The sequence below is a fragment of the Hemitrygon akajei genome, chromosome 5, assembly GCF_048418815.1.
Source record: "Hemitrygon akajei chromosome 5, sHemAka1.3, whole genome shotgun sequence".
NCBI lineage: Eukaryota > Metazoa > Chordata > Chondrichthyes > Myliobatiformes > Dasyatidae > Hemitrygon > Hemitrygon akajei.
The window spans coordinates 115,460,183-115,487,888 of record NC_133128.1 but is presented as its reverse complement, the minus strand read 5'-3'; the positions used below and the strand labels follow the sequence as shown (position 1 = coordinate 115,487,888).

Below are 27,706 nucleotides of genomic sequence, written 5' to 3'. Positions count from 1 at the left end.
TGAAAATGTCTTACTCCAGTTACATAGGTCACTGGTGATTGTACCCCAGAATACAATGATCTCCCCACCTATGGAAAGATATTGTCTTAACAGAGAGCAAGAGAAAGACAGAAAGAGAAAGAGAACAACTTAGAACACAATGAGCAACAAAGCAATCACAGCAGAACAAGGAGCCTGAGACAAAAAGAGAGCGAGCCATGGAGAGAGACAGACAGAGACAAATAGAAAGAGAGAGACACACACAGTGCTGGAGGAACTCAGCGGGTCAGGCAGCGCCTATTGAAATGAATAAACGGCTGATTTTTAGGGCTGAGACCCTTCACCGGGACTGAAAAGGAAGGGGGAAGATGAGGTGGGGGAGAGGAGGAGGAGGACAAGCCAGAGGTGGTGGGTGAAGCTAGGTGGGTGGGTGAGGGAGGGATGCAATAAGAAGCTGGGAGGTGATAGGTGGAAAAAGGCAAAGGGCTGTAGAAGAAGGAATCTGATAGGAGGGCAGAGTGGACCCTTGGAAAAAGGGAAGAAGGAGGGTCACTGAGGGAGGTGATAGGTAGGTAGGAGGTAAGAGACCAGAGTGTGGAACTGGAAAAGAGGGAATGGGGAGGGGAAAAATGACCAGAAGTTGATATTCATGCCACCAGGTTGGCGGCCCCCTACGTGGAACATGAGGTGTTTCTCCTCCGACCTGAGAGTCGACTCATTGCGGCAGTCGAGGAGGGCATGGACTGACTTGTCAGAACGGGAATGAGCATAGGAATGAAAATGTTTGGCCACAGGGAAATTCTGCCTTTTGCGGATGGAGTGGAGGTGCTTGACAAAGCGGTCCCCAGCCTATGTCGGGTCTCACCAATGTAGAGGGTGCATCGGGAGCACCAGGTACAGTAGATGACCCCAACAGATTCACAGGTGGAGTGCTGCCTCACCTGGAAGGACTGTTAGGAGCCATGAATGGAGGTGAGGGCGAAGGTGAATGGGCAGGTGTGGCACTTGTTCTGCTTGCAGGGGTGTGTGCCAGGAGGGAGATTAGTGCGGAGGGATGAATCGACAAGGGAATCATGGAGGATGCGAGCCTTGTGTAAAGTCCTTTCTGCCCTCTTTCCACTCTAACCATGTCTTTCCCATAACAAGATTATCAAAACTGTACACTGTGCTCCAAGTGCAGCCTTACCAATAATTTAAACAACTGCAAGATAACACCCCAACTCGTGTACTCAGTGAAGGCCAGAGAGCTAAAAGCCTTCTCACTGCCATCTATCTGTGACGCTTAAAATTAAATTGCACTCCTTGGACCCTTTGTTCTGTGACACTCCCTGGTGCCTTATCATAAGAAAAGGAGTAGAATTAGTCTTTTTGGCCCATCAAGTCTGCTCTACTGTTCCATCATGGCTGATTTATTATCCCTCTCAACCCCATTCTCCTGCCTTCTTTCCATAACCATTGACGCCATTCTGCTTTAAAAGTACCCAATGATTTGGCCTCCACAGATTCACCACCCTCTGGCTAAAGAAATTCCTCCTTATCTCTGTTCTAAATGGACATTCTGCTATTCTGAGTCTGTGCCCTCTTGTATTAGACTCACTCACTATAGGAAACACTCTCTTCACATCTTCTCTACCTTGGCCTTTCAATATTTGATAGGTTTCAGTGAAAATATATACTATTCAAAGTGTAAATCCTACACTTGTTCGAGTTTCCAAAATGCATCACCTCACGCTTATCTGTTTTGAAATCCCCTTGACCCACTTCCCTAATTGATCAATGTCCCCCTGCGATCTATAAAAACCTTCTTCACCATCAACATCTCTTCATTTCATTTCATCTCAAACTTACTGATCAAGCCTTGGGCATTTGCATCAAAATAAGTTTTAGACTTCAGAAGCATCGAGTGGTATAAGTTAAATGCAGAAAGCATTCCTGAAGTAAAAAATCAACCTGGAGTTACTGAGCAGGGAATGTAAGAAGATAAGAAATAGGAGCAGGAGTAGGCCATCTGGCCCATCGAGCCTGCCCCGCCATTCAATAAGTGGTCAACAGGATCGCCTACCCACCTTTTTACCATAACTCTTCATTTCCCTGCTATTCAAAAATATATCTAACTGTATCTAAAATATATTTAATGAAGTAGCCTCTATTGTTTCCCAGGGCAGAGAATTCCCCAGGTTAACTATTCTCTGGGAAAAGCATATCCTCCTCATCTCCATCCTAAGTCTACTCCCCAAATCTTGAAGCAATGTCCTCTGGTTCGAGTCTCATCTACCAGTGGAAACAACTTTACTACCTCTATATTATGTATTCCTTTCATAACTTTATGTTTCTACAAGATTCCCTCTCATTCCTCTGAATAACAGTGAGTATAGTCCCAGGCTAACCCTCTCATCTCAATTTTTGTTCCAATTGCATTATTGTTTTGTAAAAGTTATGCTTTAAATAAATTATGTGTATATAGTGTAGCAGTTAGCATAATGCTCTACAGCACCAGTGATCGGAAGATTGGTTTTCAATTCCAGTGCTGTCTGTAAGGAGTTTCTCCATTCTCCCTGTGACCACAAGGCCTCCTCCCACATTCCAAAGATCGACAGTATGGGTTAGGGGTGGGGAACTGTGAGCATGCTATGTTGGTGTAGGGTCCTGTTGAACCCTTACTGGCTGCTCCCGGCACTCCTGCACCGTGTTGGTTGCTGACACGAGCAACACATTTCACTGCATGTTTCGATGTTCGTGTGGCAAATAAAACTAATCTTTTTGTTGAAGATCTGGGAGGCTGTGGAGGGCAGTTATGAGCACACTCCATCTCGAGAACCAGCCTGAAAATGTGCCCCTTGCCGCTCGATGCCTCCACGGGGGGAATAATCTCTCTCATCATCCCTCTCAGAATCTTTTATGTTTCAGTGGAGTGCATCTCATTGCTCTGAACCCCAGTGAGTGACCCAGCCTTCACCTCAATGCCAGCAGAACAAAGGAGCCGTCCGCTGGCTTCAGGAAGGGTGGTGGGTGGGGAGGGGGAGTTGTGCCCCCGTCTACATCAGCAATGTTGAGGTTGAGAGGTGTGAGAGCCTCAAGTTCCTTAGTGTGAACATCACCAATATCCAATGCTAGTCCAAACATGTCGACACCATGGCTCAGGAGACACACCAATGCCTCTCCTTCCTCAAGAGGCTCGTTCACGTCCACCCTTCCTGATGTTTATCAATGCATCCCACCTGGATGCTTCACGGCTTGGTATGGCAACCGCTCTGCCCAAGACCACGAGTAGTGGACAGAGCTCAGCCCATCACAGGAACCAGCCTCCCCTCCATGGATTCTGTCTACGTTTCTCACTCCCTCAGTAAAGCAGCCAACAAAATCAAAACCCCTCCCAACCTGGACATTCTCTCATCTCCCCTCTTCCATTGGGCAGAAGATACAAAAGCCTGAAAGTGTGTATCACCAGGCTCAGGAACCGTTTCCACCTCACTGGTATAAAACTATTCGAGGACAATAAGATGAGCTCCTGACCTCACATCCACCTCGTTGTGACCTCGCACTTCTCCGCCCACCTTTCTCCATAACTGTAACACTTCAGTCTGTACTCCGGATTTTCAGCATCTGCAGGATCTCTTCTGTTTTTTGATTTTCTGCTTCAGTTATTACGTTCCCTTGTACTGCCTCAATAAAGTCACTAAGAAGGCGTGCCAGCAGCTGTATTTCATTTGGAGTTTGAGGAGATTTGATATGTCACCAAAGACATATTTCTGCAGATACACCATGGAGGGCATTCTGACAGGTCACGTCACCATCTGGTATGGAGGGGCCAATGCACTGGATTGAAAAAAGCTGCAGAGGGTTGTAGACACAGCCGGTTCCATCATGGGCACCAGCATCCCCACCATCAAGAACCTTTTCAAAAGGCCATGCCTCAAGAAGGTGGCATTCATCATGAAGGCCCCTCATCACCCACAGCATACCCTCCTCTCATTACCACCATCAGGGAGAAGGTGCGGGACCCTGAAGATGCATACTCGATGTTTTAGGAATAGTTTCTTCCCCTTGCAATCAGATTTCTGAACAGGCCATGAACTCTGCCTCACTGCTTTGCTCTCTTTTTGTACTACATTTTTTAAAAATATATTTCTTGTTATAAGTTATCATAATGTTCATGTATTGCTCTGTACTGCTGCTGCAAAGGAAAAATTCCATGACATGTGTCAGGGTAATAAACTTGATTCTGATAGTACTCCAGGTATACTGTAAAGTTGTATCAAACCTTCTCAAATTTTATGTTCCATTTTCCCTGAGCTTTCTTAATTACTTGCAGAACCTCTATACAAACCCTCTATGTTTCGTGCACTAGGACTCTCAGATCCTTTACATAGCAAGACTTTGTTATCTCACCTTTTCCCAGGGTAGAAATCTCTAATACAAGAAGATGGCGGCGCGACGCAGCTTGCAGCGGCCACTCCGGAGCTGATTATCTGTTATTTGTGAAGCAGGGTGCCGTGCGCAATCATAATCGATTGAAAACGGATGTGGGAGCATGGAGGAACATCGGGAAATCTCCAGGAAGACCTTCTTCGTTGCTGCTGCTGCTGTGTGGTCCGGGACTCTGCTGAGAAGAACAGGCCCCCAGTCCTCGGGGTCGCGTTGCTGATGGCCGTTGGCGGGGGCGTCTTAATACGCTCGGCAGAGGATGGTGCTCGGAGAAGCTGTGCCGGAGGGGATGGTCGTCGGCTCGGAGGTTCGAAGGACTCGGTCACTTTCGGTGTGTGCTGCATCTGCGAGGCTGGTTTCGACGGTGCTCTCATTGTGTGCTGCGTCTGTGAGGCTGAGTTGGGCGGCACCGTGGAAGTCCATAGCGGGGGTTTTCCCTTCTGCCGCCGGCATGGGATGGCGAGTCTCTCGGGACCCTGGGGACTTGTGGAAACTGTGGTGATTTCTTTTGAATTTACAGTCCTTTAATATCTTGGACTATTTTTACTGTGCCCATAGTCTGTTTTTTATCAATTATGCTATTGTTTGCACTGTTGTAACTATATGTTGTAACTATGTGGTTTTGTGCAGGTCTTGGAGATTTAGTTTTTGGTCTTGTTTTGTCTGGTGGATTTGGAGCTCCTTTCCGGGGAACGCGCTAGACGGTAGCGCGATATTAATACGCAGCAGTCTCTCCGGACTCTGGATTGGGGATTGCCAAACGTTATGTGGATTTTCTGGTGTAGTCTGTTTTGTCATGTGCTTTTGTGATATCATTCTGGAGGAATGTTGTCTTATTTTTTAACTGCATTGCATTTGTGGTTTCTAAATGACAATAAACTGAATCTGAATCTGGATTAAAGGTGAGGGGGTAAGTTTAAAAGGAAATATGCGGGCTAAGCTTTTTACATGGAGAGCAGTGGGTGCTTGGTACAAGCTCTATCTACGCCTGAAAAAGGATCTAATGCGCTCCCGGTGTATATGATGAATAAATTTGTTTATCTATGTCTCTTATCATCTTGTACACCTTTATCAAATCATCTTTCCTCCTCCTTCTACCAAAGAGAAAAGCCCCAGCTTTATAGAGCTGCTGCTGTCCGCTTGCTTTTATTGTTTGCATGATTTCCCTTCTCTCTCTCTCTGTACACTGGGTGTTTGATGGTCTTTTTTTTGTTTTTAATGGGTTCTACTGTGTTTCTTTGTTTTGTGGCTGCCTGTAAGGAGACAAATCTCAAGGTTGTATAAGGTATAATACTTCAGTAATAAATCCACTTTGAACTTTGAACATTATTTCATGGCTCTTCAACTCAATCCCCAGACTAATACAGGCCAGCACACTATTAGCCTTCTTCACCAGCCTAACAGCTTGTGTGGCAGCTTTGTGGAGCCCAAGATCCCCTTGCCATTAACTCACTTCACAGTTTTCCAGACTGAACTCCATCTGCCCTCTCTCAGCCCAGCTCTGCAACATATCAATGTCCTGCTGTAACTTTCTACACTGTCTACAGCACTGCCAACCTTTGTATCACCCGTGAACTCACTAACCCACCCTTCCATTTCCTCATCCAAGTCGTTTATCACAAACAGCAGGAGAGCCAGAGCAGGTCCCTGCAGAACACCATGGGTCACCATAGCCCCAGAAAACACCTTTTCTGGTTTGATTCTCCTCTGGTGTTGCTTGGCGTACGTCACTGTGTAAGTGTTAGCCATTGTCGAGGGGTGACTGCGTGGGGAGCTGATACCGGTATCCCCAGTCACTGAGCCCATGAGAGTATTTATTTATTTAGAGATACAACTTGGTATCGGGCCCTTCCGGCAGAGTGAGGCCACAATGACCAACTACACCGATGTGACCGATTAACCTATTAATCTGTACGTCTTTGGCAGGTGGGATGGAAGTGGAGCACCTAGAAGAAGCTCACATGATCATGGGGGGAATGTACAAACTCCTTACAGACAGTGGTGGGAATTGAGCCCGGGTCGCGGGTGCTGTAGTAGAGTTGCTTTGGCTACTACACTACTGTGCTGCTCAAATGTCCATCACGCTCGGGCCCCCAGCCCCCGTTACCCCAGGACTTTGGAATCGCAGAGTCATACAATGTGGAAGCAGGTCATTCAGCTCACCATGCCAACCAGTAACCACTCTTCCATATCAGTCCCGTCTTCCAATAGTTGGCATGTAAGCCTGGCTTGGAATAAGATGGTAGTCCTTCCTCTCCATCTCATTCCTCATCACTCACTGTGAATCTGGTGAAAGCAGAGGAAGAGGCAGGGACCTTGGGTGAGAATGTAGAGGAGCGAGGCCAGCTGGAGGTCTCAAGGAGATAGCACAGTAATGATGGGCTAAATGGCCACCCTTTGGGGGGGGGGGGGTGGCTACAGTGCTATTGAATGTCAGGCCTCCTGTTCTCTCAGTGTCTCCTGTGTGTGATGTGGAGGGAACCTTTCCTTTCCCTGATCTCTCTCTCCCCCCCATCTCACTTTCTCTCTGCTTCGCTCCCTCTCTCCCTCCTTTCCTCCACATTTCTCTTCCACTCTCTCTGTCCATCTCTCTCCCTCTCTCTATCTCCCCTTCTCTCTCTCTCCCTCCTTTCCTCCACATTTCTCTTCCACTCTCTCTCTGTCCATCTCTCTCCCTCTCTCTATCTCCCTTTCTCCCTCTCTCTCCCTTCTCCCCCCACTTCTGTCCCTCTCCCTCTTTCTGTCTCTCTCTCTTGCGTGCGCACTCTCCTTCTCTCTAAAAGCGTAGTGACTGCCTCCATGTGAAGGTTCGAATCTGTAATCCGAGCCCCCGTCTCTGATTTACTCTGCAGAATCCGAAAGACTGGCAGATTCCGGAACAAAAATAACCCACAGAGTGCAGGGCGAGGGAACGCGTGTGACTGACCTAACAGCTGTGAGGTACAGTTCCCCAGGGCCAGCCAAAGCTTCCTCCCACCTCTGAGTGGCCTTGATCTCTCCTCCCTCCCTCACACCTTCCCTCCTGCCCTCCCAGAATTTACCACCCATCTCCCCCTCATCAGCCCTCTCGGCAACAACCAACAGCGTTTCTGAAGAGCATTACCACACCTCAGCAATGTTACTAAACAGAATATGACACCAGGCTACGTAAGGTGACACTGCACTGGTAACCAAAGTTTCAGCCAGAGGGATTTTTGACGGAATGCCTTAAAGAGACAGCAAGACTTGGGGAGGCTGAGTGAGGTAACTACAGAGTTCAGAGGCTCAGGTAACTCGAAGTGGGGCAATTAAAATAGGTGAGCAGGATCAGAAGAGGGTCAGGTCAGCGCTGTGTATCTGAGATGTGACACCTGTCAGCTCCGACGTGAAACAGGATGAGGGTTATAGAGCCCCAGAAAGGGAGAGTGATGGAAATTGGACTCCAGTTAGGGAAGAGCTGAAGGAGTGACAACATCTCTAAAGATCTATCCTGAGCCCATCACATTGATCCAAGTACAAAGAAGCAGGCCAGAGGCTAGACTTCGCTAGGAGTTTGAGGAGATTTAGTCTGTCACCAAAGGCGCTAACACAGGGGTTCCCAACCTTTCTTATGTCACAGACTCCCACCATTAACCGAGCAGATTTCTACAGGTGTACTGTGGAGAGCGTTCTACTGGTTACATCACCGTCTGGTATGGAGATGTAACCTGATGTAACTGCACAAGATCACGAATAAGCTTCAGAGGGTCGTAAGAACAGGAGATTCTCCAGATGGTGGAAATGTGCTACTTTCATAGATTTTCTTGAGATATCCTTCTCAAGAAGGCGGCATCCATCATTAAGAACGCTCACTATACTGGACAAATATGTAGAATATATATTTGTAATTTATAGCATATTTTATACCTTGCACTGTACTACTGCCACAAAACACATTTGACAACATATGTCAGTGATAATAAATCTGATGATTATCATGATAATAGACCCGGAGTTCAAGTTCATTCTGTTTATGGGCACATGTATCCCGGGTATAAATGCCAGTACAGTAGAACACAGCCCAGTACAGGCCCTTCAGCCCACGATACACCACTCTCTGTATAAAGAACTTACCTCTGACATCCCCCTTCTATTTTCTTCCAAACACCTTAAAACTATGCCCCTCGTATTAGCCGTTTCTGAGTTGTGAGAAAGTCTCTGACTGCCTGCTCGATCTATGCCTCTTATAAATGTCAATCAACTCACCTCTTACACACCTCTACAAGCTCATTACAAACTCAACAAAGATAGGTTAACATAAAACTTAACATAAGTAATGTATATCTTACACATATGCAAAATAAACAATGCTGGTGTAAGTGGAGGGAGAGAAATAAAGAAATATAGATCCCTTCTTTTTTGTTCCTTATGAAGGACTTCGGCCCAAAATGGAGATTGTTTCCCTCCATAGATGCTGCCTGAACTTTTGAGTTCCTCCGGCATTTTGAGTGTTGTTAATATAGTCTGAGGTGTGTTAGGGCTTTTCAGGTTGGTTCAGGAACCTGATGGCAGTGGGAAAGAGCCTGAGCTGTAGGTCTGTGGACTCTTGTACCTCCTGCCTGACGGCAGCATGGAGAAAAGGGCGTGGCCCAGATGGTGGGACTGGGAAGCCCCTGATGATGGACATCGCCTCTTGCAGATATCCTTGATGGTGGGGACAGGAAGGGCATGGAATGGCCATAAAAAACACATGCTGGAGTGAGAAGAGAGAGAGGTCGGGGGAGCGAGGAGAGAAAGACAGAGAGAAAGGTGTGTGAGAGAGAGAAGGATTGAGAGAAAGAGGAGAGAGAGAGGGAGAGAAAGACAGAGAAAGATATCCCTCTACTTCCTGGGCCCCAAGCTCCCTCCCTCCCTAAGTCTCTCCACTTCTCTCCCTTACTGTTAGATCCAACTTAAACCTTTCCCTTCACCAATATTTCATTCCTTATCTCAATATCTATGGTATTTTCAGTGACCTGCACCTGATTTTGCAGATTCACTGTGGAAAGTATCCTATCCAGACACATCATTGCTTTGTGTGGTAACTGCTTTGTCCATGACCGCATGAAACTGCAGAGAATTGTGGACACAGCACAGCATATGACAGAAACCAACCTCCCCTCCATAGGCTCTGTCCACACTTCCCACTACCTTGATAAAGTATCCTTAGATCCCATATCACCAGGTTCAGGATCTGTTATTACCTTTCAACCATCAGGCTCCTGTACTAGTGTGGATAACTTCACTCACCTCAACATTGAATTAACTTCTCAACATAGGAGCAGAATTAGGCCTTTTGGTCCATCAAGTCAGCTTTGCCATTTCATCATGGCTGATTTATCATCCCTCTCAACCCCATTCTCCTGTCTTCTCCTCATAAATTTTGATGCCTTGACAAATCTAGAGTCTACCAACCTCTGCTTTAAAATATAACCAATGACTTGGCCTCCACTGCTATCCGTAACAATGAATTCTACAGGTTTGCTCCCTCTGGCTTCTGAAATTCCTCTTCATCTCTGTTTTAAAGGGATATCCTTCTATTCTGAAGCTGTGCCCTCTGGTCCTAGATCCCCCCCACTATTGGAAACATCTTATCCACATCCACTCTATCCAGGCCTTTCAATATTCAATAAATTGCATTGAGATTCCATCCTCATTCTTCTAAACTCCAGCAAGTACAGGCCCAGAACCATCAAGCGCGCCTCATACATTAACGCTTTCATTCCTGGAATCATAGTCTTTGATTCCCACAATACCTAGAAACCCACTGATCTCTGTCTTAATAGTTATGGACAGAGAGTTGGTGCACTGCAAGATGCTTACCTTGTCCATCCCTGTTCTAGCCAATGTGAAGGAGGTGTAGGGATCAAAAGAGGAACAAGGAACCAATTGGGGATTTCAGGAAGGGGAAGTCAGGAGAACACACAACCGTCCTCGTTGATGGGTCAGTGGTAGAAAAGGGAAGCAGATCCCAGTTCCTTGCTGTCAGCATCTCAGAGGACCTATCATTTTTGAATGGTATCGCAACAACATCAGTAAGACCAAAGAATTGATTGTGGACTTCAGGAGGGGAAAGTTGTGAGAACACACGCCAGTCCTTGTCGAGGGGGTCAGCAGTGTAAATGGTGAGCAACTTCAATTTCCTGGGATCACCATTTCAGAACATCTATCCAGGCCCTAACATATTGATGCTATTATGAAGAAGACACACCAGTGGCTATACCTCATTGGGAGTTTGAGAAGATTTGCTATGTCACCAAAGACTATTGCAAATATCTATTGTGGAGAGCATTCTAACTGGTTGCATCACTGCCTGGTACAGAGGCATCAATACACAGGATCGTAAGAGGCTGGCAACGGTTGTCAACTCAGTCAGCTCCATCACAGGCTCCAGCCTCCCCACTGTTGCTGGCATCTTCAATAGGTGGTATCCATTATTGAGGTCCCTCATCACCCAAGACATGCCATCTTCTCTTTACTGTCCTCGGGGAGGTGGTACAGGAGCCTGAAGACCCACACCCAACAATACAGAGCAACAGATGTCGGAGGAACTCAGCAAACTGGCAGTATCTATGGAGGGGGATAAACAGTCCACGTTCTGGGCCGAGACCCTGATAAAGTGTTGGTTTATACCTCTCCATAGATGTTTTCTGCCTTGCTGAGTTCCTCCAACATCTTGTGTCTGTTGCTCAAGATTTCCAGCATCAGTAGAATCCCTTGTGGCAACAATTCAGGAGGAACAGTTTCTTCCCCTCTGCCATCAGATCTCTGAATGGTCCATGAACCCTTCCTCACTTTGCCCTATTCATTTGTTTTTATTGTAACGTAAACTAATTTTTTGTGCTAACACAAAACTGACTTCATGGCATGTGTCAGTGATAATAAACCTGATTCTGGTTTCTGTGGCTGCTGTGGAAAGAGTCAGGGATGAGGGAGGACCAGTCGAGTTGTGTTTATTCCCATGTACGATGAGGTAACATCACGAAGGGTGCTACCCACCCTGCTGGTGGACTGTGTATCCCAGTCCCATCAGGGATGAGGCTACATAGTATCGACAGCAGGACCACCAGACTCAAAAGCAGTTACCTTCCCCAAGCAGTAGACTGATCAACACCTCCACCCACTAACCCACCCCTCCACACTCTCAACCACCCACTGACCCTCCCCTCTACACTCCCAACCACCCACTGACCCACCCCTCCACACTCCCAACCACCCACTGACCCTCCCCTCCACACCCCCAACCACCCACTAACCCTCCCCTCCACACCCCCAACCACCCACTAACCCTCCCCTCCACACCCCCAACCACCCACTGACCCTCCCCTCTACACTCCCAACCACCCACTGACCCACCCCTCCACACCCCCAACCACCCACTAACCCTCCCCTCCACACCCCCAACCACCCACTGACCCTCCCCTCTACACTCCCAACCACCCACTGACCCACCCCTCCACACTCCCAACCACCCACTGACCCTCCCCTCCACACCCCCAACCACCCACTAACCCTCCCCTCCACACCCCCAACCACCCACTGACCCACCCCTCCACACTCCCAACCACCCACTGACCCACCCCTCCACACTCCCAACCACCCACTGACCCTCCCCTCCACACCCCCAACCACCCACTGACCCACCCTCCACACCCCCAACCACTCACTGACCCACCCCTCCACACACCCAACCACCCACTGACCCATCCCTCCACACCCCCAACCACCCACTAACCCACCCCTCCACACCCCCAACCACCCACTGACCCACCCCTCCACACCCCCAAACCACCCACTAACCCACCCCTCCACACCCCCAAACCACCCACTGACCCACCCCTCCACACACCCAACCACCCACTGACCCACCCCTCCACACTCCCAACCACCCACTGACCCACTCTCCACACCCCCAAACCACCCACTGACCCACCCCTCCACACACCCAACCACCCACTGACCCACCCCTCCACACCCCCAAAAACCCACCGACCCACCCCTCCACACCCCCAAAAACCCACCGACCCACCCCTCCACACCCCCAACCACCCACCGACACACCCTCCACACCCCCAACCACCCACTGACCCACCCCTCCACACCCCCAAACCACCCACTGACCCACCCCTCCACACACCCAACCACCCACTGACCCACCCCTCCACACTCCCTACCACCCACTGACCCACCCCTCCACACCCCCAATCACCCACTGACCCACCTCTCCACACCCCCAATCACCCACTGACCCACCTCTCCACACTCCCAACCACCCACTGACCCACCCCTCCACACACCCAACCACCCACAGACCCACCCCTCCACACCCCCAACCACCCACTGACCCACCTCTCCACATCCCCAATCACCCACTGACCCATCCCTCCACACCCCCAACCACCCACTGACCCATCCCTCCACAACCCCAACCACCCACTGAGCCACCCCTCCACACGCCCAACCACCCACTGACCCACCCCTCCACACCCCCAACCACCCACTGACCCACCCCTCCACACTCCCAACCACACACTGACCCACCCCTCCACACCCCCAATCACCCACTGACCCACTCCTCCACACCCCCAACCACCCACTGATCCACCCCTCCACACACCCAACCACCCACTGACCCACCCCTCCACACACCCAACCACCCACTGACCCACCCCTCCACACCCCCAATCACCCACTGACCCACCCCTCCACACCCCCAAACCACCCACTGACCCACCTCTCCACACTCCCTACCACCCACAGACCCACCCCTCCACACACCCAACCACCCACTGACCCTCCCCTCCACACTCCCTACCACCACTACTTTATCATTTCCTGTCAGGGTCACCTTATGTACAGACACTTCTGTACCTCACTTTATGGATCAATTTATCTTATGTATTGATTTTTATTGTTTTTTTTAACTATTATTTTGTTCTTACTGTGTATTTCTGTGCTACATCGGATCTGAAGTAACAATTATTTCATTCTCCTTTATACTTGTGTACAGGAAATGGCATTAAACAATCTTGAATGTTGTACAGATGTTACAGATTAGCACCATGGGCACATAGGTACACTCGGCTAGTAAAACAGCCACTGAGCATGTGTCGTGGTCTTTGAGGTTCACGGTGCTGTAGCCCGTCCGCTTGAAGGTTCGATGTGTTGTGTGCTCAGAGATGTGCTTCTACATACTCCTTTTCTAACGTGTGGTTTAATCGCCTTCCTGCCAGCTTGAACCAGACTGGCCATTCTCCTCTGACCTCTCCTATTAACAACACGCACAAAATGCTGGAGGAGCTCAGCAGGCTAGGCAGCATCTATGGAAAAGAGTTAAACAGTCAACAGTCCTGATGAAGGGTCTTGGCCTGAAATGTGGTCTATTTAACTAATTTGCACAGATGCTGCCCGACCTGCTGAGTTCCTCTAGCTTGTTTGTACGTGTTGATTTGACCACAGCATCTGCAGTGTACTTTGTGTAAACAGTCAACAGTCCTGATGAAGGGTCTTGGCCTGAAACGTGGTCTATTTAACTCTTTCGCACGGATGCTGCCCGGCCTGCTGAGTTCCTCCAGCATTGTGTGTGCTGCTCAGGTTTCCAGCATCTGCAAATTTTCTCTTGTTTGTGACTCTCTCACTAACAAAGCGTTTTTGCCCACAGAACTGTTGCTAACTAGATGTCTTTTAGTTTTTGCACCATCCCCTGTGAACTCTAGAGACTGTTGTGTATGAAAATCCCCGGAGGTCGGCAGATTCTGAGACACTCAAACCACCCCGCCTGTCACGTGTACAGTCAAAAGTTATATAGATCAAAGTTCTTCCCCAGTCTGACGTTTGGTCAGGACAACAACTTGATCCTCTTGACCGTGTCCGCATGCTTTTATGCACTGAGTTGCTGCCACGTGATTGGCTGATCAGATGTTTGTATTAATGAGATGTACCGGTGTACCTAATGAAGTGGCCACCGAGTGTAGTAACTCACGAGGGGCTCAGGCAGGGTAGGCAGCACGTAGTGTTTTACCCAGGGAAGGGAAGTCAAAACCAAGAAGACACAGGATTTAAGGTCTGAGGTGAGAGATTTAAAAGGGATGTCAGGGGCATTTTCTTCACACAAAGCGCATTTGGAACGAGCCGCCAGAAACAGCGATTGAGACGGGTGTGCTAGCAACATTTAAAAGCCATCTAGATATGTACATGGAGAGGAGAACGTGTGGGCAGATGGGATTAGCTTGCTGGGCAACACAGTCAGCATGGACTAGATGGGCCAAAGAGCCTGATTCCATGCTGCATGGCTCTGTGATCCAGATTGAAAGGGGTGGACGCAGGAAGCAGGGAACACAGCTTGAGGTGGCACGGTGGAGTAGTGATTAGCACATCAGTGTGCAGCAGCCGGCTGTAAGACTGGTGGTCAATTCCAGCTTCTGTCTGCCTGGAGTTTGTGCGGTCTCTCTACGGCTGTGTGGCTTTCCTCTCACATTCCAAAAGACGTACGGGTCGGGGTTAGTAAACTGTGGGCATGAAATTTATGTTGGCGTCAAAAGCATGGTAACACTTGCAGGCATCCCTGATGCACCATCAATAACTCTCGGAGACAGGAGGTGAACGATAGGCTTTTATTAGCAGCAAAACGGAGCACGGCATCTCGGAGACTGAGGGAGGAGCAGTGCCTCCAATCGCCTTTATACCGGGGTCTGTGGGAGGAGCCACAGGAGCAGTCAGCAGAGGGGCGTGTCCAGACAGGTATACGTAGTTTACCACAATCCCCCAGCACATCCTCAAACTCTGTTAGTTGTTGACACAACCAACGCATTTCACTGTCTGTTTCAATGTATGGACACGTCAAATAAAGCTAATCTAATCTTCAGATTCCAAGCCATCTGGTACTGATATCAGTATTGGATTTGGTTTATACCGTCACGTGTAGTGAGATACAGTGAACTTGCATACTGTTCATACAGATCAGTGTATTGAGGTAAAACAACGAGAGTCCGTCTCATCATTCGCCAGATCCATTCAGTGACCTGGTCTACACTTCCTGCAGCCTCATCAAAGCAGCCAACATAATCGAGCACCCGTCCCACCCCGGGAACTCTCTCTTCTCCTCCCTCCCATCAGACAGACGATATAGAACCTTGAAAGCACGTGCTACTGGGGTCATGCTTCCACCCTGCTGTTGCCAGACTAACAGCTTGCCTCAGGCTGGACGAGCTGAGGGGTTTGATTCTATGCTGCGGCGGCAATGCCCTCTGACTCTGTAACTCCACTGGACACTAATACACTGAGAGGTGGATCTGCGATCTCCCAATCTACCTTGTTGGGGCCTTTGAACCTCACTGACCACCTGCACTGCACTTTCTCTGTGACTGCGACACTTTATTCTGCTTTCAGTCTTCCTTTTCACCTCCTTGATGTACTTGCCTATGTACGGAATGGTCTTTATGGCTGCCGTGGAAACAGCAGCTCTTCTCTGTGGCCTAGTACAGGGGCGATATTAAAGCAATTCCAGTTAAAGTTCCTGAGCAACCAGGCATCAGATGGTCAGAGCTTTTAATGCCGATGGCTGTTGAAGAAATGAAATCTCTCATTCCTCTGGGGAAGTGTGTGGCCCAGTAGGGCAATGGGTAGAGCTCCACAGACCAGGGTTCAATCCCGACCTCCGCCGCTGTCTGGGTGGAGTTTGCACGTTCTCCCATTGGTCTCCTCTGCGTTCCTGATCAATCCACTCTGGACTTCCTCTGTATGAGTGGGGGATTGTGGAGGGAGTTGGTAGGAAAGTGAGGAGAAGAGATTACAGGGAAAAGAGGAGTTCTCTATGAGCCAGCATTGCCTCATCAGCAAAATATCCTCCTTAATAGTTGCGCAGAAATATCGAACTTAGATACAGAATGCATGTGTATGACGTGGCCGCAGGGTTGAAATAATTTACAGTATCTGATAGTATTCTGTTGAAGCTGATAACATTTTGTGCTGTGGAGCACATGACTGTGGATTAGTGGTTAAGTTACTGGGTTCAAATCTCACTCCATCAGCAGTGCTGGGGCAGAGGAATGGGGTGGTTCCTTATCAGAATCACTGGACTTCCTCACCCTGGGTGAGAAAGTTTTGTTGTTGTTGTCGTCGTCGTTCCCAACACGTTGGCACCAGAACGTGTAGTCCACATTTGCAGGCTGCCTCCAGCACATCATTAGCTTGTGTTGGTTGATAAAGCAAACACTGTACGTTTTGATGTGCGCATTAAATAAATCTGAATCTGCCACCCTTACCCTCATCACAGGAAAAGCCCTCCCCGCACTGTGCCCGTCTACATGGGGCACTGGCGTAGGAAAGCAGCATCCATCATCAGGGACCCCCACCACCCAGACCAGGCTCCTTTCTCACTGGGGAAAAAAAGATGAGGAGTGGATTGAAAAGGTTGGGGGAGGGGAGAGAGGAACACAAGGTGATAGGTGAAACCGGGAGGGAGAGGGATGAACTAAGGAGCTGGGAAGTTGATTGGTGAAAGACATACAGGGTTGGAGAAGGGGGAGTCTAATAGGAGGAGACAGAAGGTATGGAAGAAAGAAAAGGAGGGAGGAGCACCAGAGGGAGGAGATGGGCAGGCAGGGAGGTAGGGTGAGAGAGGGAAAGGGGGATGGGGAATGGTGAAGGAGGAGGAGGGGGCCATTTCTTTAGCCAAAGGGTGGTGAATTTGTGGAATTTGTGCCACATGCAGCTGTGGAGGCCAGGTCATTGGGTATATTTAAAGCAGAGATTGATAGGTTCTTGATTGGACATGGCATCAAAGGTTACGGGGAGAAGGCCGGGAACTGGAGTTGAAGAGATAGAAAAAAGGATCAGCCATGATCGAATGGTGGAGTGGACTCGATGGGAAAGATGGCCTAATTCTGACTCTAAGACTTATGGTCTTATTACTGAAAGTTCGAGAAATCAATGTTCATGCCATCAGGTTGGAGGATACCCAAATGGAATACAAGGTGTTGTTCCTCGAGCCTGAGTGTGGCCTCATTGTGACAGTGGAGGAGGCCATGGATAGACATATTGGAATGGGAGTGGGAAGTGGAATTAAAATGGCTGGCCAGCTTGTTCCTGCTTTCCACAGGGACCACGCTCTTGGAGATTTATAAGGCATTGGTCAGACCACATTTGGAGTGTTGTGCACAGTTTTGGTCTGCATATCTAAGAAAGGAATTGCTGGCATTAGAGAGGGGTAAAAGGAGGTTTCTGAGAATGATCCCAGGAATGAAAAACTTATTGTATGAAGAGTGTTTGATGGCTCTGGGCCTATACTCTATGGAATTTAGTAGAATAGGGCAGGGAGGGTCTCATTGAAATCTATCAAATATTGAAAGGCCTAGATAAAGTGGAGGTGGAGAAGGTGGTTCCAGTAGTGGGGTAACAGAAGGTGTAGCCTCAGAATTGAAGAATGTCCCTTTCAAATAAAGAGGAAGAGAGCAGGAGGTACAGGAGCCTGAGGTCCCACACCACCAGGTTTGGGAACAGTTATTACCCTGACTCCTGAACCAGTGTGGTTAACTTCACTCATCTCAGCTCTGAACTGATTCCACAACCTACAGACTCACTTTCAAAGTCTCTACAACTCATGCTCCTGATATTTTTCTTGCAGAACTTGTTTTCTTTTGCATCTAGGTTGCTTGTCAGTCTTTGTTATGTATAGTTTTTCATAAAAACTGTGGGATTTCTTTATTTTCCTGTAAATACCTGCAAGAAAATGAACCTCAAGCTAGTGTCTGGTAACATATATGTACTTTTATAATAAATTTACTTTGACTTCCCCATAGCCAGAGGGTGGTGAATCTGTGGAATTCATTGCCACAGATAGCTGCAGAAGCCAGGTCACTGAGTTCATTTAAAGCAGAGGTTGACAGGTTCTTGATTAGTAAGGGTGTCAAAAGTTACGGGGAGAAGACAGAAAAATGGGGTTGAGAGCGAAAAATAATTCAGCCATAATTGAATAGCCATGAAGACTCAAAGGGCTGAATGGACAAATTCTGTTCCACATCTTATGTAGGGTCTGCTCATCCCATCTGTCCAGAGAATAGTGGAGTTGCTCAATACATCATGGGGACACCCTTCCTGCCATCGGTAGTATCTACAGGAGGCACTGCCTCAAATACGCAACATCCATCAGTCAAGACCCTCACCATCCAGGCCATGCCATATTCTCACAGATACCATCGGGCAGGAGGTACAGAAGCCTGAAGTCCCAAACCACCACGTTCAGGAACAGCTACTTCCCTTCAATCATTCAGTTTTTGAACCAACCTGCATAACCCTCACGCTACCTCACCAATGAAACACCTCGAATGCTGCATTGGACTTGTCTTTTATTGTGCTTTCTTTACTGGTGTCCTGTCTTTACAGTCCTTTTTTTCAAGCTTCAGGATTGTTTAATGTCATTTCCAGTACGCAAGTGTAAAGGAAAACAAAAAATACACAATAAGATAAAGAACACAGTAGTGAAAAAACACGGTAAGTGTAAATACATAAGATGGACTATGTGCATACATTGACTGAATGTCCGTAAAGTGACGTTAAACACAGGAGTGTCTGTACACAGGTGACTGGCAGGAAATGATAAAGTAATGCTGACAGGAAATGGTAAAGTAGTGGTGAAGGGTGTGGAGGGGTAGGTAAGCAGAGACCTTGGTGAGCTTTCCTGACTGTGTAGAACACGCTCTGCGACCGGGGAGTTTGAAGATGCTTGCAGTTTACGCTACCGTGCCTCTGATGTAGAGAGAGGTGGGAGTGGTCCCAGTTCTCCAGAAGTCCATAACCATCTCCTTTGTCGTGTTGACGTTGATGAAGAGGTTATTTCCCTGGCACCAGGCCTCGAGCTCTCTCACATCCTCTCTGCAGGCCGTCTCATTGTTGTTAATGATGGACCCCACCACTGTTATGTTATCGGTGAACAGTTTCCAGCTCCTGGGAGTGTACCTCCCACTCAAACTCTCATGGTCCCAGAACACATTCAACACAATCAGGAAAGTTTACCAACACCTCTACTTTCTGAGGAGGCTGAAAATAGATGGACTATTCACATCATTCTACAGAAGTGCAGTGGACAGCATGCTGACAAGTTGCATCACTATTTGGTACGGAAACTGCACTGTGGCAGACAGGAAGGCTCCACAACGGGTAGTCAAAGCTGCCCAACACATCACCAGCACCAGCCTGCCTGCCATCAAGAACATATATACAGAAAGATGCTGGAAAAGGCCAGTTACATCATGAAGGATCCCACTCACCCTGCTCCTGGACTGTTTGGCTCACTCTCACCAGGGAGGAGACTACGTAGCATCCATGCCAGGACCTCAAGCCTCAAAAACAGTTACTCTCCCTAAGCAGTAAGGCTAATCGACACCTCCACCCACTAACCCACACCTTCATATCCCCAACCACCACTACTTTATCATTTTCTGTCAGTCACCCTACTTACCAACACTCCTGTGCCCGGTCTCACTTTACGGAGATACAGATTCCTACACATTTCTGAATAGACAATGGATCAGTGAACACTACCTCACTACTGCACAGGACGAAAAGAAGCTGCAGAGGGTTGTAAATTTAGTCGGCTCCATCTTGGGCACTAGCCTACAAAGTACCCAGGACATCTTCAAGGAGCAGTGTCTCAGAAAGGGCACGTCCTTTATTAAGGACCTCCAGCACCCAGGGCATGCCCTTTTCTCACTGTGACCATCAGGAAGGAAGTACAGAAGCCTGAAGGCACACACTCAGCGATTCAGGAACAGCTTCTTCCCCTCTGCCATCCGATTCCTAAATGGACATTGAACCCTTGGACACTACCTCACTTTTTAAATATATAGTATTTCTGTTTTTTGCATGATTTTTAATCTATTCAATATATGTATACTGTAATTTACTTAATTATTTATTATTATTGTTATTTTCTTTTTTTCTTTTTCTATATTATGTATTGCATTGAACTGCTGCTGCTAAGTTAACAATTTCACGACACATGCCGATGATAATAGACCTGATACTGATACTGACTATTTATTTTCCTCTCTTTTTGCAATACTTTATATATAAATAAATATATATATAATTTATAATGTTTTTATTATTATGTAATACATTGTACTGCTGCCACAAAACAACAAATTTCATGACATATGCCAGTGATATTAAATCTGATTCTGATGAATTCATTTATGTAAATAATCCTATGTGTCTATATTTATTGTGTTTTTTTTGTGCTGCATTGGATCTGGAGTAACTATTATTTCATTCTCTTTAACACTTGTGTACTGGAAATGGCATTAAACAATCTTGGATCTTAAATTTTGAATTGTAACACTTTACTCTGCATTCTATTATTGTTTACCTCATATGACCTCAATGCACTATGTAGTGACTTGTTCTGTCTGAACAGCATGGAAGACAAGATTTTCACTGCATCTCGGAACATGTGACAATAATAAACCTCAATTCCAATTCCATTTGCAATGAAGGCCAGTGTGCCAAAGTCCTTCTTCGCCATTCTGTCAACCTGTGATGTCACATTCAGTGAACTAGGTCCCACTGATCCAGTTTTTACTCCCATCCTTACCAGTCCTGATGAAGATGCCATCCTGAAATATCGATTGCTTATTCTCCTTCATAGATGATACCTATGTAGTTTGGGAGCACTGCAGCATAGAAACAGGGCCTTTGGCCCATCTAGTCCCATCAACCTACACCTGGACTACAGCCCACCACACACCTCCCATCCATGTACTTATCCAAACTTCCCTTAAATGTTGCAATCGAACCCACATCCACCACTTCTGCTGGTAGCTCAATCCACACACTTACCATCCTCTGGTTAAAGAAGTTTCCCCCTCAGATTTCCCTATTTCACCTTTCACCCTTAACCTATGACCTTTAATTCTAGTTTCACTCAACAACAGTGGAAAAAGCCCGCTTGCATTTATCCTATCATTATCTTGTATAGCTCTATCAAATCTCCCCTCATTCTCCTACACTCCGGGGAATAAAGTCCTAACCTATTCAACCTTTCCCTATAACTCAGACCTTAAGTTCTGGTAACATCCTTGTAAGTTTTTGCTGTAGTCTTTCAATATTATTGATATCTTTTATGCAGGAACATAGGTGACCAGAACTGCACACAATACCCCAAATTTGGTCTCACTTCAACATGACATCCCAACACCTGCACTCAATATTTTGAGTTATGAAGGTCAACATTCCAAAATCTATCTTTACAACCCTATCTATCCGTGACACCACTTTCAAGGAATTGTGAATCTGTTTTCCCAGATCCCTCTGTTCTACTCTACACTTCAGTACTGTGTAAGACCTAACCTGGTTGGTCCTTCCAAAGTGCAACACTTCACGCTTGTCTGCATTAAATTCCACCTGTCATTTTCAGCCCATTTTCCCAGCTGGTCCGGATCCTGCTGCAAGCTTTGATAATCTTCCTCGCTGTCCACTACACCCCCAGTCTCAGTGCCATCTACAAATGTGCTGATCCAGTTTACCACATTATCATCCAGATCAATGATATAGATGACAAATAACAACGAACCTGGCACTTCACGAGTCAAAGTTCAAAGTAAATTTTATTATCCAAGTACATATATGTCACCACATACAACCCTAAGATTCACTTTTTTGTGGGCGTACTCAACACATCTGTAGAATAGTAACTGAAAGGCCACCTAACTAGGGCATTCCACAAACTGTGCAAATGCAAGTATAACTTGCATATAGCAATAGGAAACGAGAACGTGAGATGACGAGCCCTTGAAAGTGAGTCCATTGGTTGTGGGAACATTTCAATGATGGGCAATTGAAGTTGAGTGAAGTTATCCCCTTTGGTTCAAGGGCCTGATGGTTGAGGGGTAGTAACAGTTCCTGAACTTGGTGGTGCGAGTTGTGAAGTTCCTGTACCTCCTTCCTGATGGCAGCAGTGAGAAGAGAGAATGTCCTGGGTAGTGGGAATCCCTGATGATGGAGGTTGTTTTCCTAAGACAGCATTTCATGCAAATGTGCTCAGTGGTTGGGAGAGCTTTACCTGTGATGGATTGGGCCAAATCCATGACTTTTGGTAGGATTTTCCATACAAGGATGGAAAACCCTACTGTCATGGTCCCGTCTGGTAATTCCCCATTACCTCTTTAAATGGGCCCTGACCCCCTTGCCTGATTTCCAGTTGTTCCCAGTTCCACTAATCACACACACCTGCTTCTCATCAGTAACTGCAGGATTAAAACCCTGGAATCACAACAAGGAGCTGCCAGTTCGTTGGTCAACTCTTGTATGAGTAACCTTGTTTCATGGTTATTTGGGACTGTCAGTTCTAAGTTCTACATCGTCTTCTGGATTCTCTATGTGAACCTTGTCTCTTTATAAAGACTCTCCGAGATACCAACTCTCTGATCGCGGTGGGGCTAACGCCTATTGACTCTTCCTCAGTGCCTGTGTCCTGAACCTGGGTTCATCCCTAGCCACGTCCTTGCGACGTCTACAAAAAGTCCATTCTTCTGTTGAAGTTTGTCAAAGTTTTAGATGCCATGCCAAATCTCTGCAAACTCCTCAGGAGGTAGACGAGCTGTTGTGCTTTAATTGTGCTGGGTGCGGGACAAGTCCTCTGAGATAGCAACACTGAGGAATTTAAAGCTGCTAACCCTCTCCAACTCTGATCAACCAGTGAGGACTGGCTCAGGACCTCTGGTTTCCCTCTCCTGAAGTCTATTATCAGTTCCTTGGTCTTGTTGACATTGAGTGACAAGTTGTTGTTATGACACCACTCAGCCCGATTGTCAATCTCGCTCTTGTATACTGATTCATCACCACCTTTGATTTGACCCATGACAGTGGTGTCATCAGCAAATTTGAATGCGGTATTAGCGCTGTGCTTAGACTCATGGTCATAAGTGCAAAGTGAGCAGAGCAGAGGCTAATCACACCTTGTCCTTGTGGTGCACCCGTGCTGATGGAGATTGTGGAGGAGACGTTTTTGCCAATCCAAACCGACTGGTGTCTGCAAGTGAGGACTTCTAAGATTCAATTGCCCAAGGAGGTATTGAGGCCAAGGTCTTGAAGCTTATTGATTAGTTTTGAGGGGATGAAGGTATTGAATGCAGATCCTGATGTATGTACCTTCAATATCTAGATGTTCCAGGGTTGAGTGAAGGGCCAATGAGATGGCATCTCCTGTGGACCTGTTGCTCCGAGACGCAAATTATAGCGGATCCAGGTTGCCTCTCAGGCAGGAGCTGATATGTTTCATCACCAGCCTCTCAAAACACTTCATCCCTGTGGATGTAAGTGCTACTGGGTGATGGTCCTTGAGGCGGGTTACTATGCCCTTCTAGGGTCCCAGAAGAATTGAAGCAGGTGGGTACCAGAGCGAGAGTAACAGGCCTCATCTACTACTACTAACATGGGAGAATCTGCAGATGCTGGAAATACAAAGCAACACACATAAAATGCTGGAGGAACTCAGCAGGCCAGGCAGCATCTAGGGAAATGAATAAACAGTCGACATTTTGGGTCAAGATCCTTCATCTACTGCCTTGCTGAGTTCTTTCAGCATTTTGTGAGTCCCTTTCTGTTCCATAATACTCTTGTTACCTCTAGCGTGTTTGAATTTTACCCCTTATTCATCAGTTTCAAAGGCTTCCCGAATTTCAATGCCTCCATGAAAATAGTAAAAATGGGTGAGATTGGCACTAGGGTCTATCCCCCCCGATTTGTGAGATCTACCGGTGGGGGGCATTGTAGATGAAGCCCCCAAGGCATTGTTAGCTTCCCTACTGCCCATCTCTTTGATCCACTACCATGAGGAATGAGGTACAGGGGCATCAGGACTGGGACAGCTTCTTCCCTCAGGCTGAGAGACTAATGGATACCCTTCTCGCACTGAGGTCTCACCACTAAGACAGTGAACTTTTTGCTGTTAATTGTTTACCTGCGCTGCTCACTACGTACATTTTGAATGATATATTATTATTTGCGGTAACATATGCGTTGTGTGTGATATACATTTTGTGGCTGCACCATGGTCCAGAGGAACGTTGTTTCATTTGGTTGTACAGTCAACCGATGAAAGAGGAACTTGAACTTGAAGCAGGTTAGTCCATTCTGCCCTTCCTGGTCTACTATTCAGTGAAGTGGTGGATCTGACCCCATACTGGGGTCACAGCTTCTACAGAGAGAAGCTCAGAGGATAACCTGATCCCATTGGACCTCTGTCCTCAGAAGGGCGGGGTTTGTGGGGCCAGTGGGGGCCATCCAGACCCTTCAGGAGATATTCAGTGCACTATACTTGGTGTCCTCATTATCTAGTGTCCCAGGGAGAATAATACCGGCCCTTCGGCCCATCAAGTCTGTGCTGACTATCTTTTACACCCGATCCCATCCCCATCAATTTAGCCTCTCCACACACACGCACGCACGCACGCACGCACGCACGCACACACACACACACACACACACACACACACACACACACACACACACACACACACACACACACACACACACACACACACAGATTTTACTCCTCCACTTAATTTGTTTAACATACACATACATTTTTGCGATGGTGGTGGTTCCCAGTGAACCTGCGAACTCCACACGGACAGCGGCTGAGGTCAGGATTGAACACAAGTTTCCAAAGCGGCGAGCCAGTGGCCCCTGAGTGAAGTTTGTCAGGTTGCTGGAACCCCCACGTCCCACTCTCCGGTGGGAATAACTAGTCATGGCCCCAGATTCCCTCTTCACTCGGTGCCTGTGCAGGGAGCGACACACACACAATCGATTTCTTACACAACTCACACTAGACACACACACACACACACAGATTTTACTCCTCCACTTAATTTGTTTAACATACACATACATTTTTGCGATGGTGGTGGTTCCCAGTGAACCTGCGAACTCCACACAGACAGCGGCTGAGGTCAGGATTGAACACAAGTTTCCAAAGCGGCGAGCCAGTGGCCCCTGAGTGAAGTTTGTCAGGTTGCTGGAACCCCCACGTCCCACTCTCCGGTGGGAATAACCAGTCATGGCCCCAGATTCCCTCTTCACTCGGTGCCTGTGCAGGGAGCGACACACACACAATCGATTTCTTACACAACTCACACTAGACACACACACAATCGATTTCTTACACAACTCACACTAGACACACACACACACACTTTCCCTCATAATCACTCACACACACACACACACACATATCAAACCCAGCGGGGAACCTCCAATGGTCTGTATTCCTACCTTCCACTTCCAGAACAGCGAGCACGGCCGAGGTGCGAGCTTCCCCGTGCGCGTTGCGGGCTATGCAGGTGTAGACCCCGGCGTCAGCAGACTTGCAGTCCCGGATCGAGAGCGCCCCGTAGTCGTCGGCGTCGGGGGGCAGCGGGGTATTGTTCCTGAACCAGTTCAGTGTGGGCAGGGGGCTCCCGGTCACCGACACCTTCAGTCTGATATCGCAGCCCGTGCCCACTGCCGCGTTCCTCAGTTTCCTGACGAAGGCGGGTTGGTGGCCGTACTCTCGCCCGCGGATCTCGGGGACCACTTGGTCCCCGTGGACTTTCGGCCTCTTGGCGGAGATGGCGGAGCCGTAGGGGGCCAGTCTGACCCGCCCCGAGATGTGCGGGGCCCTACGCTTGGTGTCCTCCTTGAGAGAGATTTCGGCTCGGCTGGCGTGCATGGCGGGGGCTAGCCCACGATTAGTACAAGGACGCGTGAGAAACCGGGGAGAGGAGGAATCCTGCAGAAACCCTGTTCATCCTCACAAGTTCAAAGGCTTGGTAAAACTTTGATCGAATTAAATCCAAAAAAAAATCAATGCAAGAGAGAGAGGGAAGAACTCAAGTGAACAAGATGTTTGTTCGGGGCTTAAATTTCTCCAAGAAAAGTAACGATAAAAGAATTTTAAACTCCTAAACGTTTTATTGTACTAAGTAAAAGTTTTCAATGAGTAAGAAGTTTTACCATACCTCTAACTTTTTTCCCTTGAAAGAAACTTTTTTCGTCGCGACCCTCCCCAGATTGAAATGTTCCTTTTAAGGGTGGGTGAGACCTCTCCAGCAGTCGGCGGTTAACCTTTCTGTTGTAGATCCTCGTCCGCTGGAGAGACAGACCCTTAGGAGACCACCGGTCAGTCTCTCCTCGACAGCTGCTGCTCCCTCCTCCCGACGGAATTTTTGGGAAATGTTTTTCCTTTGTTTCGTGGGTTGGGTGCTATGGAGGTTAGAGGAGCTCCTGCATCATAGCCCAGCCCGTGGTGTTTCGGCTTGGACCCGGGGGTAGGTGAGTTCCCACTGGTCACATCCCCACCACCCCCCCCCCACCTCCTGTCACTCACAGTCCGCCAGCTGCCTCTTGTCAGTCACACGGCTCTCCGTCTCCCATCGATCCTGACAGACCCCCCCCCCCCCACACTCACTCACACATACTCTCACAGACATACAGTGGTGGGGGACAGATCGTCGCGTGAGGATTGGTCGTTTTATTTATGTCCGGACAGAATGAAGGGGGGTGGGAATGATATGGCGCAGGGGACAGAGGACGATCCCCATCTCCGGCACTGTCTGTGTGGAGTTCGCACATTCTACCTGTGACCATACATCACGGAGCAACACCGACTCAGGCCCTTCGACCCAACCAGTCCATGCCAGCCACGTGCCCACCAAACTAGCCCTAATTTCCTGTGTTCAGCCTATACCTCTACAATCCATTTCCCTGCACATGCTTATCCAATCGCTTCTAAAAATACGCTAATTGTACCTGTCTCAACCACGTCCTCTGTCAGCTTGTTCCGTACACTCTCCACCTTCTGTTTGCCTGATTGTCCATCTGTCTGCCTGTCTCTTCTCTCTCTCCCTCTCCCTCTCCCTCTCCCTCTCCCTCCCTCTCTGTGTCCAACAGTTCGGTCCCGGTAAGATTTCCCCCCCACAAACTAACTCTGCCCTCTGCTGTCCACACTTCAGTACAGCACTCCCATCTCCAAGTTCATCAAAGACTGGAGCATCCATTAGCGTCCCTTAAATCATTTACGATTCTGGGAATTTAAGATCCACACGGAACAGTAGAGCCTCTCAGTACAGGAGCATTTCAGTATAGGCTCTTACAACATGGCAGTACTGAGGGAGATTCACTGTCAGTGACATCACAACACCTTTCAGACGAGTCTTTAAACCAGGGATTCACAAACTTTTTTATACTATGGACCAAAACCATTAAACAAAAGGGACTCTCCAGGAGGGAGCCTCTGCTTTAGGAATCAGAGTCAGGTTTACTAACA

At 47.9% G+C, this 27,706-nt stretch overlaps 1 protein-coding gene across 6 annotated transcripts in view; it reads right to left on the bottom strand.

Moving 5' to 3' along the window:
- spega (striated muscle enriched protein kinase a) overlaps positions 1-27,291 on the bottom strand; it is a 705,926-nt gene extending 678,635 nt beyond the window's left edge. For 3 of the 6 annotated variants that reach the window (XM_073046255.1, XM_073046256.1, XM_073046257.1), the window contains exon 1: positions 25,675-26,725. In XM_073046255.1, the coding sequence (XP_072902356.1) occupies positions 25,675-26,110 (436 nt within the window). In that variant the 5' untranslated portion in view covers positions 26,111-26,725. Of the gene's footprint in view, positions 1-25,674; positions 26,727-27,189 lie in introns of those variants that run through there. The other 3 variants (XM_073046254.1, XM_073046262.1, XM_073046259.1) reach the window with 3 other exon arrangements.
- Positions 27,292-27,706: the final 415 nt, after the last annotated feature.